Source organism: Myxocyprinus asiaticus, chromosome 8 (assembly GCF_019703515.2).
Source record: "Myxocyprinus asiaticus isolate MX2 ecotype Aquarium Trade chromosome 8, UBuf_Myxa_2, whole genome shotgun sequence".
Taxonomy (NCBI): domain Eukaryota; kingdom Metazoa; phylum Chordata; class Actinopteri; order Cypriniformes; family Catostomidae; genus Myxocyprinus; species Myxocyprinus asiaticus.
Genome location: NC_059351.1, coordinates 53,919,828 through 53,931,308, shown reverse-complemented (window position 1 = coordinate 53,931,308; position 11,481 = coordinate 53,919,828). Strand labels below are relative to the sequence as shown.

The window sequence follows — 11,481 nt, the reverse complement described above, 5'->3', positions numbered from 1 at the left end:
ACTTCCAGCGAGATGACAGAAAAATGCTGAGTCAAAAACGCAGACTCTCACCGCCCACGTTTTTCTCTTTCTCTTCACTTCCACCTCGCTCTCAGTCCTCTCTATCCAACAGAATCATTACGGGGGGGGGGGGGGGACATTTTGAGCTTTAGGGTGCAAGTGGTTATCTCTTCATCGGACCAAGAGGAGGATTTAGGGGGGATCACAAGGAAGGCCTTCCTTTAGAACCGACCATGATCACCACTAGGGTTTATAGAGTGTACATGATGCTTTCTCAACTGTTTTGTGTTTAATGTAATGTATGTTGTGCATGCCAGTCAGCGTTCAGGTGTGTTCTGTGTGTGTCTGTGTTAGCATGCCTGTAGGTGTTTGTGTGGTTAGGTTTATAGAAACACTTGAGATGTTTGCAGAAATGCTGCTGGCTTTGTTCTCAGTTCACACTATGACAGAAGACTCATAAAACGATATTCATCTTAACATGACAATGACACACTGGATAACAGCCATCTACATCCCTGCTTGACTATATGACATCAAACTCAATCCTCCACTTCCTGTCATATAAAGGTGCAGTGTGAGGGTTCTAACTCTAAGATGAGATCACTGTGACCACAAAACACAATAAAACTAAAAAAACTCCAGACTTCAGAGTTTTACAGTCTTAATCAGCAGATCTAGTGAGTACAGGTGTAATCACTACTGACACTTGTCGGTCGTTTTAAAGACTGCATCTCCATTAACCTGTCTCTTTCTCTAAATCTCTTCATTCTTTCACTCAGTCTCTCTTTCTAACTCTCAAAAGGGTAAGAAACAGACTAGAAAACAGAAATGAAGATGACTTGTTTTGTTTGTTTGTTTTGTGGTGACTGCAGACATCTGGAAACTTCCGTCATGAATGCATAAATGCGCTGAGTCAGGAAAAATGCAACAGCACCCCCCCACCCCCTCAAGAATACTAATAATAAAAAAAAACCTTCCTGTGTGCATCCCGTTCCTGTCTTGTTCCACTTCGTCTCACCGCATCCTGTCTCTCCCCCCTCTGTCTCCCTCCATATCTTTCTTCCTTCCATTGTTCTGTCTATCTCTCATTCCATCGTTGTCTTGCATTCTGCAGCGCGGCTTTTTGAGGTTGAAAATGAGAGAGAAAATAAGGAAGACACTCGACATTGTGCAAGCGTGATAGCTCAAGGGATTCATTACAAATGAGATTTCAGCCTTTTTATTATTTGCACATCACTGAAAGCACATTTCAGTCAATGCGGACACATACAGTACGCTATGTTTACATTCATAAATAATTCATAAATGTCGGGAACAAGGGCGTAGCCAGGAAATCACTTTTGGGTGGGCCTCATTAAAAATGGATGGGCCAAGTTTTCGCCCAAATGTTTTTCTTACCAAATTGTCCTAAGCAACAGAGAAGTGGCACATTCAAACACTTTCAGAAATCAGAATTTATGCATTTTTTTCTCCCAATTTGGAATGCCCAATTCCCAATGCGCTCTAAGTCCTCATGGTGGTGTAGTGACTCGCCTCAGTCCGGGTGGTGGATGAATCTCAGTTGCCTCCGCGTCTGAGACCGTCAATCTGCGCATCTTATCACGTGGCTTGTTGAGCGCATTGCCACGGAGATGTAGCGCATGTGGAGGCTTCACACTATTCTCCGCGGCATCCATGCACAACTCACCATGCACCCCACTGAGAGCGAACCACATTATAGTGATCACAAGGAGTTTACCCCATGTGACTCTACCCTCCCTAGCAACCGGGCCAATTTGGTTGCTTAGGAGACCCAGCTGGAGTCACCCAGCACGCCCTGGGTTTCGAACTAGCGAACTCCAGGTGTGGTAGCCACTGTCTTTACCACTGAGCTACCCAGGCCCCCAATTTATGTATTTTTAAACTATTTTATAAATATGTATTTGAAGTCAGAGAATAATCTCTAATACTCTGGGTGGGCCTAGGCCCACCCCGGCCCATCCTTGGCTTCAGGACATCCCACTGCTCAGGACCCTATCTTTGATAAGGAATCACAAAATATAAAATAAATTCCCACAGTAAATTTGAGTGGGATAAAGATCATAGCTAGCCTAGCATCAAGATCATATCGTACCATTAGCTAGCTGAGGGTGTTGAAGCTCCAGTATAGATAGGGGGCTAGTTGACACAGTTTGTACTGGTGTGAATATTTCTCAGGGTAGGTTAATAATAACAATAATAATAAAGACAATTTCTGCACAATTACAACACTAACATTTAGCAAATGTCTTAACAAAAAGATCATTTTCAGTCACATTGGAATCTGCAGTTCATTAAAACAGCTTATTATGGGCTTTCGGCAAACTTTAAAACAGCAAAACAATTATAAAACACCAAATGATTCATTCAGCAAAATGTAAAAGGAAATGTACAAAAGAAAAAAATCAAATCTTGTTTTATCCAGAAAATATTGAAATTGGATACATTTATAACATTTAAAACACATCTTGTTCCAGTAAAAAAGCTTGCCCTGGCCTGACATGTCTGTTCCCTGAGAACACAGATAAACCCTTCAGTTCAAATCTGCCATCATTATAAATACTTTTATTCAGCCGTAAAGAAAAACACCGGAGCCAGATACCTGTATGAACAGTGCAGTTTACAACACTATTCTAGCAATAAACAAACTTAATGTATTTGCAGAATATCTTTACAAAAATATATTTAAAACCTTAATGAGAACCTGAGAGCGATAAAACTGTGTGTGTGTGTGTGTGTGAGTGTGTGTGTGTGTGTGTGTGAGTGTGTGTGTGTGTGTGTGTGTGTGAGTGTGTGTGTGTGTGGGCAGGTTTCAGTGGTTTATGAGGACTTTTTTTTTAGGTTATAAACTGGTAATTACAATGGTATTATGCTATAAATGTGGTTTATGAGGACATTTCTAGTGTCCCCATAATTCAAATCACTTAAAAAACATACTAAACGATGTTTTATTGAAAATGTAAAAATGCAGAAAGTTTTTTGTGAGGGTTAGGTTTAGGGGTAGAGTTAGAGTGTGTGTGTGAGTGTGTGTGTGTGTGTGTGTGTGTGTGTGCGTGTTTGTGTGTGTGTGTGTTTGTTTGTGTGTGTGTGTGTGTGTGTGTGTGTGTGTGTTTGTGTATGTGAGTGTGTGTGTGTGTGTGTTTGTGCGTGTGTGTGTGTGTGTGTGCGTGTTTGTGTGTGTGCAGGTACATGTATTTTTGTAAATGTTTTGTCAGTGATTAGATCATGAATGCACCAAAGTAGTTCCCGTTGCTGCTGATGGGCTCCTGCGAGCTGTTATTCACCTGAACAAACACACTGTCACCTTTATTCAGGTGAAAAACCCCACCCAAGTAACTGTTTCCCAACTGAGTTTTCTGGGAGTTGCAGAGATACCTAAAAAAACACATTTAACACAGTATAAAACAGATGTGTTAGATGTTTTACACAGGAAAGTTAATGATATTTGACAATTCATGATTGAAAATTGATTAATTATCACTGTTCTAAAAATTAATTAACAAACCTGGCAAAATTACTAACTTTACTTGCTAAACTGATGTATATGTTCAATGCTTGCAAACACTGCATTTATTTTTAACACCAAAAACAAATCTCATTTTAAACATACATTATACCTGAACTCTACTTTTACTTTAAATGTGTTTTTTTGTTGTTTTTGGGCATGCATCATGGTAATGTATATGCTATAAGGGGGTTATTCTGGAATGATGCCATCAATATTTTAAGTCTGTTTTCCCGAAAGAGTAAGACCGTTTCTGCTGAAAGCTTGTTTTGTCAGTTTTGAAGAGCAGAGTCACATATAGATGACCTCACAGCTCACAGACACGGAACAAATGCCTTACAACTCCAATTTTGATAACTGTTTTGCGAGCCTTAGTTTGCAGGAACATTGGAGAATACCTGGAGTTTTGCATGAGCTCTATGGGCAGGTAGTTGTATCTCTCTGAACAGTGCATGAGCTGATGTTTGAAGAAACTGCAGTTCTCCAGGTGGGAGATTTTGGAAAAGATGTAATAGTATCCCTCCTTCTGAAAATAAAGACTGTTGTTTTTAAAATCCAGGCTCCTCAAAAACCCAGGAAAGCTGTCGAATCTCCAGTGAAGCACGCCATTGCCTCCTGTCACATGGGAAGAGCCTACACACACACACACACACACGCGTGTTACCAGCTGTTTGGGAGTTGTTACTGTATCATAGTAGTTACATTTTTCATTAGCGTGACAATAATTCAGTTATTTGCACAATAGTGTAATTTTAAGGGAACGTCACCCTAATTATCTGATCAGAATTTATTGCAGAATTAAATAATATACTGTATATTCTCCTGTAAATAGATTCAATGTAGTTAGCTACTTTTTATTAGTAATTTGTACTGTAGTTAATGACATTTTAAAAGAGTAGCTTGACTAACTACTTTAAGTTATGAGTAGCTTGTGGCTTCCCCAACACTGCACATAATGGACAAATGCCCGTGTTTCTGATCTATCAAGCTTGTGGTCAGTGTGATCAGGTGTAGGTGTTTGATACCTTGCAGAAATGCTGCAGGCTTCTCAGCATTAGGCATTTTTCCAGGTAAAATATAGTTTAAATCTGTTCAGGGGAAAAACAGAATAAATAACGAACACATCAAGAAAGAAATCACAGAATTAAAAGTTTTGCCTATGTTGTGTAGACACAGCTTAAAACACATATTACAGGATGACCCCCAAAAAATGGGGCCACTATGTTTGATTGCTCATATCTGAAAAATGCATAAAGGTGTTTGCACAATTGTTGGTGTACTTCTACGACTTTTTGTAAACAACAAAATTACGTCACTGTGACATCATCGTGAGCAACAACTTGCTACATATAAATAAGTAAATAATTATAGTCTTCACTGGCAGCAAACTTAGGTGCTTCTCTTCCGCAATGTGGCCCCCCCTTTTTTATTTTATTTTTTTGTAGCAAGTTTTTGCTCACGATGATGTCACAGTGACGTAAATTTGTTGTTTACAAAAAGTCGTAGAAGTACACCAACAATCGTGCAAACACCTTTATGCATTTTTCAGATATGAGCAATCAAACATAGTGGCCCATTTTTTGCTTGTTTGTTTGTTTTTTGGGTTTACCCTTTAAATAACGTTTTAATAATAAAAAAATAATAATACATTCAGAAAGGTTTGTGTAAGAGTTATGTTTAAGGGATATAAAATATTAGTAGTGCCATATAAAACAATATAATATAATATAAATTATGTGAGGCCTTGTGTTTGTTTACCAACCATGAGAACTGCTGGGAACTGAATTTTTGTCTCCCTGTAAATAGATATTTGTAATTATGTCAATATGATTCTCACACACTTGTCAGTATACAACACACACACACACACACACACACACACACACACACACACACACAGACACAGACACACACACACAAACACACACAGAGACACACACACACACACAGTGTAGAAAATATACTCACTTTTCTATATTCAATTTTCTGAATATCTGTCGACACCTGTAGGGTGAAAAACAGAAAGTGGGTCAAATATTTGACACTTGTACAGATCTTTTCCCAACATTTTTCCTGAAAGTGTTTTCCACGTCAGATGAATTCAAGCCGATTTTGCTGCTCAATCAATTTAGATAATAAAACTGTTGGATATTTTATTTAAATATTTTTAATAATTAAAAATGAAATACCCTAATCCACCTCCAGTCCTCTAGACCCACTTTACACGGTCACTCATTTAACATGTCAGTCAGATGGTCTCTTCCTGTCTAAGTGTGCAGTTCTTTAGACCAAAGTATACTTTGATTTTCCTCGTGCCGGTACATCTCATGCACAGTGTGCTTGACGCAAATTTTGTCGTCAGCACAATACTACATTTTTCTAGCTGCATGTGGACAGTCGCCATCTGTGTGCGTTGTCTGCATATGCACCTGTGCTAAAAAAGTATCACAAAAGTATGCATGGGCACCGGGCTCATAATCAAAAGATTAGAGCGTTCGAGACGTAACGGCATGCAGAAAAACCTAGCTATGTATACCCTAGCCTTCACCCAGAATAAACTGCTGATAGTCAAAAGTTTGGATACACGAGACTAGTAGTTCTCTGTCCCGACCGCAGGGAAAAGCAACAGTGACAGATGTGCGTCACCCGCTGAGGAAGGAAATGAATTATTATGACTTCATGGAATGACACTCAGATTTGTTACATCAGCAAAACAGCATTTAGCTGCAATTATTTCCTTGTTAAACTGACAACCCCAAAAAAATCTGTTAAGTCAGATTTATTATAATTATATAGCAGTTTTCACAATACATATTATTTTAAAAACAGCTTTACTGGAAATCATGCCTTAATGTCTTTAAGAACCTAATGTCTAATGAAAAAAACTCCTTAAGATGTTTAGAAAATGGAGGTGGAAAAAAACCTTGAGATTATATTAAAAACACAATAATCCCCCCACCTGTACGTAAATTCCACAATAAATAATGTTCCTCCCATCGGAGCAATTTAAGCTTGATGTAACACCTTGATGTTTTTTGCAAATTTGTGTCATAAGGGGCCAGTCAGCGTAACTCCAGCTGTACAGGCAACACGCCTCGTCAAATGGCTTGTATCCAATAGAGACACAGAAAATAGCTACCCGGAAGTGTTAAAAACATGGCCACTGAATGATCTGATTTACACTTAAAACCTTAAAATCCCCGTGTACTTAGGTCAGGCGTACAAGGTATCGTTTGAAAGCTTAGAATCTGACCTTTTTCGAGAATACCATCACTTATGCATTTATATTACACAATATCGCAAATTAGTGCCCCCTAGAGGTAATGGGGTAGAAATATTAATATGAGTACAAAAGTCTTTCACATGGCACTTAAATGGACAAGTCATATCTATTTTATTTTGTTGCAGTTTTACCACAGTTTTCAAAAGATTTTCAAAAGAATCACAAAATGAAATATGATTTCTGTAAGTCATCAAATGGAAACATCTCTTTTATGCCCCGGTTATTGCTGCTGTAAACCCCAAATAGTTAAAAACTTTATATCTGCTTTTACCTTAGGAAGTTCTCTAAAAAATGAGCCATTTTTACTTGTCTGTGAGCTTGTTTGGCTGAATAATCCAATGTTATATCTTAGATGTCCAGAACAAAATATGCCATTCAGCAGGAAAAGCATGCAAAACAAATCATCAAAGAAATATGTTTTGGACTACTGATGATAACATGTTAAATTATTTTATCAATGATAAAGATCTCAGCTTTCTAATGACACCTAGATTGAGCTTCTAGTCCACTCAGAGGCCGAGATATTCAATGAAATAATGAGGGTGGTGCTTGAACTGAAAATTAGACTGAATGTCTATGGACGAGCACATCTGTGAGGGATAAAATACGTTAGAGCGCCACCTACATTTCATATCTGTATATTGTGTGTATATTGGAATGAAATAAGACTTTTCAAAGTGAGATAGAGTGAACAGAACCAGAATTACATGCTTACAAAGTTAGGACAACATATATATATATATATATAAAACTTTCTGTTTATCATAACATTTTAAACACATACAATATTATTTATGAATAATTGGAGTCTTTTTTATTTGGGGGGTTTTCTGAAAAAATTAGACCAACTTTTTGCAGTTAGTTCACAGTGTGTGTGACTGGTGAGCTTTACAATTTGAGTGTGAAAAATTGCGGGCGGCAGGGCAAAAATTGATCAGAGTTTTACGAATTAAAGGGACTTTGGTGTAATTGTTGATTTTTTCCCTATGATAATTAATTTCAAATGATAGAATTTACATAAAATTCCTTTTTTGTGTGGGGTAAATTACAATCCATATTTTTTAAGTAAGCTTCACCTCCAAAAACAAGCTTTGAAATTTGTCACTTAATTATCGCTGTTATATCGTTATATTATAATGGGAGCGTTTTGGATTTGTTGCACCATTACTGATAGGGTTATGTACTCAACGAACATGTCTGCAATTCTCTACAATGCTCAACCACTGACAAAAATGTACATTCAAAATTTGAATCCAAAGGGAGTAGATCTAAATTGAAAACTGTAATTGACACTTTTCATGGTTAACGGCCGCAGCCGTCATTGTAATCTCGATTATTTTTTCGATTAATTGTGCATCCCTACCAATGATTATTGTGCCCAGCGAAGTCATATTAACGAATTCTAGATTATACCTGAGTTTCCGAGTTGGGACGTTAGGAGGGGCATGTCAACAGGAAAGATGATAGGTAGTAATGATTTTGCTATGTTTTATTTCAAAAATATTAATTTGTTATACATGACAGTCAACAAATGACTCACCCTTCATGGTTTGTTTTAAGCAAATTAATTAATAATTTGTTAGATACCATGCATTAATAAATCATATATGTCGTTTATAAGTGATGCAGGTTTATTCAGTAATCTTTATTCACCAGTACAACAGAAAAAGAGCTTTTGCCATCGTTCATTGTGTATTTGTTTCAGTTTGGCTTCTTCCGTTCCCACTTGAATGTGTGACATGTCGTAGTAACGACTGCCCAACTTGGAGGTACGAGCTTCCCAGGTTCACTGTGAGTGAGCATTCGAAAATTAAAATCAGCTAGTGAGATGTGGGTTTGAGTTGCAATCACTCTTTATTTCCATCCTGTTGATTGTGTGATTAATCAAGTTCTAATAATTAATAAAGTTTAAGTGCCTAGTCTTGACCAGAGCATGCTTCTAAAAGTCTGCTGTACTCTTTCATTCTTAAACTAGGAATGACCCAATCAATCACACTAGAACTGCAAAGGCTTCACAATATTTAACAGAAAATAAAAGAAACTGTAGATTGATCTGATCATCGCCATCATAAATCAAAATCGTCAGTGCTGCACAGCATTGGGAAATTATTAAAGAGAAATGCTCAACGATTCCCAACAGTGTGAGAGGAAGTGACATAAGCAAAGGGTGAGTGGGGGTTGTTTATGAGAAATCTGATCATCTGACCAGCCCTGACAAAAACTGCACTGGTATTTGTTAGGACATCAAGCAGGGACTGCAATGTGACACGCTATACCTCATGAAAAACGATTTTACAGCATTTATCTAATTCAAATATAATTATTAGGCATGCAGTTTCTCATTAATAGAGAAACTATTAAACCATCAAAACTAGGGGGGCCTGGGTAGCTCAGCAAGTAAAGACGCTGACTATCACACCTGGAGTCACAAGTTTGAATCCAGGGCGTGCTGAGTGACTCCAGCCAGGCTTCCTAAGCAACCAGTCGGCCCGGTTGCTAGGTTGGGTAGAGTCATGTTGGGGTAATCGGCGGAAAACAACAAGAGACAAAGCTGGAAGCAACAACAGTGGATGTGCACGTCCAGAGTGCTTGTGTGAGGAGTTTAGGAGATACCTGTAGTTGTATTACTCGAGTCTAAAGGAATATAAGAACATCTTAATGTGTCTAAACTCCTGAAGAGAAATAGTCCATTATCTCATATCGGTTATAGCACGCATGCGTAAACCACCTGTGTAAACCGCAGGTGAGCATTCAACTGTAAGCAGACGCTGAGCATTTGCGATCCTTTGGATTTTAGAGGGACCATTGTTTAAAACTGTGAAATAACACCAAAAATGAACTTGTTTGTGTCAAGCAACTAAATGAGGTGCTTCATCGTGAGATTGAAGGTGTTCACATATATGCTGGACACTTTTTGGCTGCTTTTCCATCACTATCTGCCCCAAATAACACATTAAAAAATATATATTTAAATATAAAAATAAAATGTTTACAAGAAATTTCAATTTAGTCACGTGTGTTCAAATTTTTCACTGGTAGTGTACATTCATATAAATGTTTACATAAAATCTTGATGTTGTTTGATTTGCAAAACTCGCAGCAGAATACAAGTAACTGCAAACACATGCATGAGAACTTACCACAGGTCTGCTGTAGAGATGATAGATAAACCCTGCCTCGATGAAGATGCCCAGCAGAGCCACAGCTAGCAGCAGGTAGATCAGAGACAGTCGCTGGACTTCCAGCCTGACGGGCACCTGACGTGGGGGGAGAGGACCCTGTGCCTGAGTGTCCACCACAAACACCTGAGGACAGTGTTTCATCACGTCTTTATCTGCTCTGTCACCTCTGTCAGACATGCTGCACGTCACAGGCCTCTGATCAGTACACAATACACCTGCAGCTGCTGTTGCTCTCTCCGCAGCTGTACCTGGTGCTCTACCTGTCACTCTCACCTGTCTCTCTCCGCAGCTGTACCTGGTGCTCTACCTGTCTCTCTCTGCAGCTGTACCTGGTGCTCTACCTGTCGCTCTCACCTGTCTCTCTCCGCAGCTGTACCTGGTGCTCTACCTGTCGCTCTCACCTGTCTCTCTCTGCAGCTGTACCTGGTGCTCTACCTGTCGCTCTCACCCGTCTCTCTGCAGCTGTACCTGGTGCTCTACCTATCTCTCTCTGCAGCTGTACCTGGTGCTCTACCTGTCGCTCTCACCCGTCTCTCTCTGCAGCTGTACCTGGTGCTCTACCTGTCGCTCTCACCCGTCTCTCTCTGCAGCTCTACCTACAGCTCTACCTGTTGCTCTGTCCGCAATTCTACTTATTGCTCTCTCCACAGCTGTACCTGTCGCTCTCACCTGTCACTCTATCCGTAGCTCTACCTGCCGCTCTCACCTGCAGTTCTACCTGCCGCTATCACCCACAGATCTACCTGTCGCTCTGTCCGCAGCTCTACCTACACCTCCTTATGTGTAGAACTGATCAATTATCAAACAATCCACCCCAAACAACACCTGACAGAAAAACTTGCAGTCTGTAGCCTTCCTCAGAGCATGCTGAAGTGACGTATGGTTTCTTCGTAGATGTTAGTGAGCGAGTAAATGACTGAAGTGTAAAATGAGTGAGTGAATGTCCTCTTTCACTTCAGTGTGTGTAAAGACACCATCCGTAGTATGAGCAAAGATCATCGTTTAGTCATAACCAGACGATAATGTGACCTCCTGCCTCTCCTGAGTGCGACTTGATGCTTTGTGACCCTGAATATTACAGCAGAGCTGAGATACACAAGAGATGACCGCCCACTGTCACTCTCAGAACAGTGTGTGTCTCAGCAACAGAGAGAGAGAGAGAAAGAGAAAGAAACTAAAATGAGGAAGTTTTGACTGTATGATGATCATTTTATATCTCTCCCTCTCAGTGTTTGTGCTTTGAATTGAATATGATCTTGTTTTCTTTCAAGGTTGCTCAGTTTTTATGTAAATTATTTGAAATAATTTATTTAAAAAAAATTATGACATACACAATCTACAAATTATTACAATTTTAATTCTTAATTTTGTTTATTTTCCAATAAAGATATACTGTATTTCCTTACAGCTAGAGACATTTACCTGAGAGGCAAATTTGCCTAGCTTATAAAGGCATGTTTGATGTTGATCTTGAATATAAATGTATTTTGTCT

The 11,481-nt window shown here is 39.0% G+C and overlaps 1 protein-coding gene across 1 annotated transcript; it reads right to left on the bottom strand.

Moving 5' to 3' along the window:
- Positions 1 to 1,217: 1,217 nt before the first annotated feature.
- On the bottom strand, positions 1,218 to 10,532 carry LOC127444662 (tumor necrosis factor ligand superfamily member 14-like). Its single transcript, XM_051704174.1, has 7 exons — positions 10,424 to 10,532; positions 9,947 to 10,295; positions 5,492 to 5,527; positions 5,286 to 5,319; positions 4,549 to 4,611; positions 3,922 to 4,156; positions 1,218 to 3,393 (listed from the first exon to the last, which is right to left on the bottom strand). Exons 2-7 carry the CDS (start codon positions 10,163 to 10,165, stop codon positions 3,237 to 3,239), a joined length of 744 nt encoding a protein of 247 aa, XP_051560134.1. The 5' UTR covers positions 10,166 to 10,295; positions 10,424 to 10,532; the 3' UTR covers positions 1,218 to 3,236.
- Between the last annotated feature and the right edge of the window lie 949 nt (positions 10,533 to 11,481).

Coding starts and splice junctions, on each gene's coding strand:
- LOC127444662 (XM_051704174.1), bottom strand. CDS start 10,165: ATGTCTGACAGAGGTGACAGAGCAGATAAAGACGTGATGAAACACTGT. Junction 5,528..9,946: donor ATCTCTACAGCAGACCTGTG/GTAAGTTCTCAT, acceptor TTCACCCTACAG/GTGTCGACAGATATTCAGAA. Junction 4,157..4,548: donor GCCTGCAGCATTTCTGCAAG/GTATCAAACACC, acceptor GTGTGTGTGTAG/GCTCTTCCCATGTGACAGGA.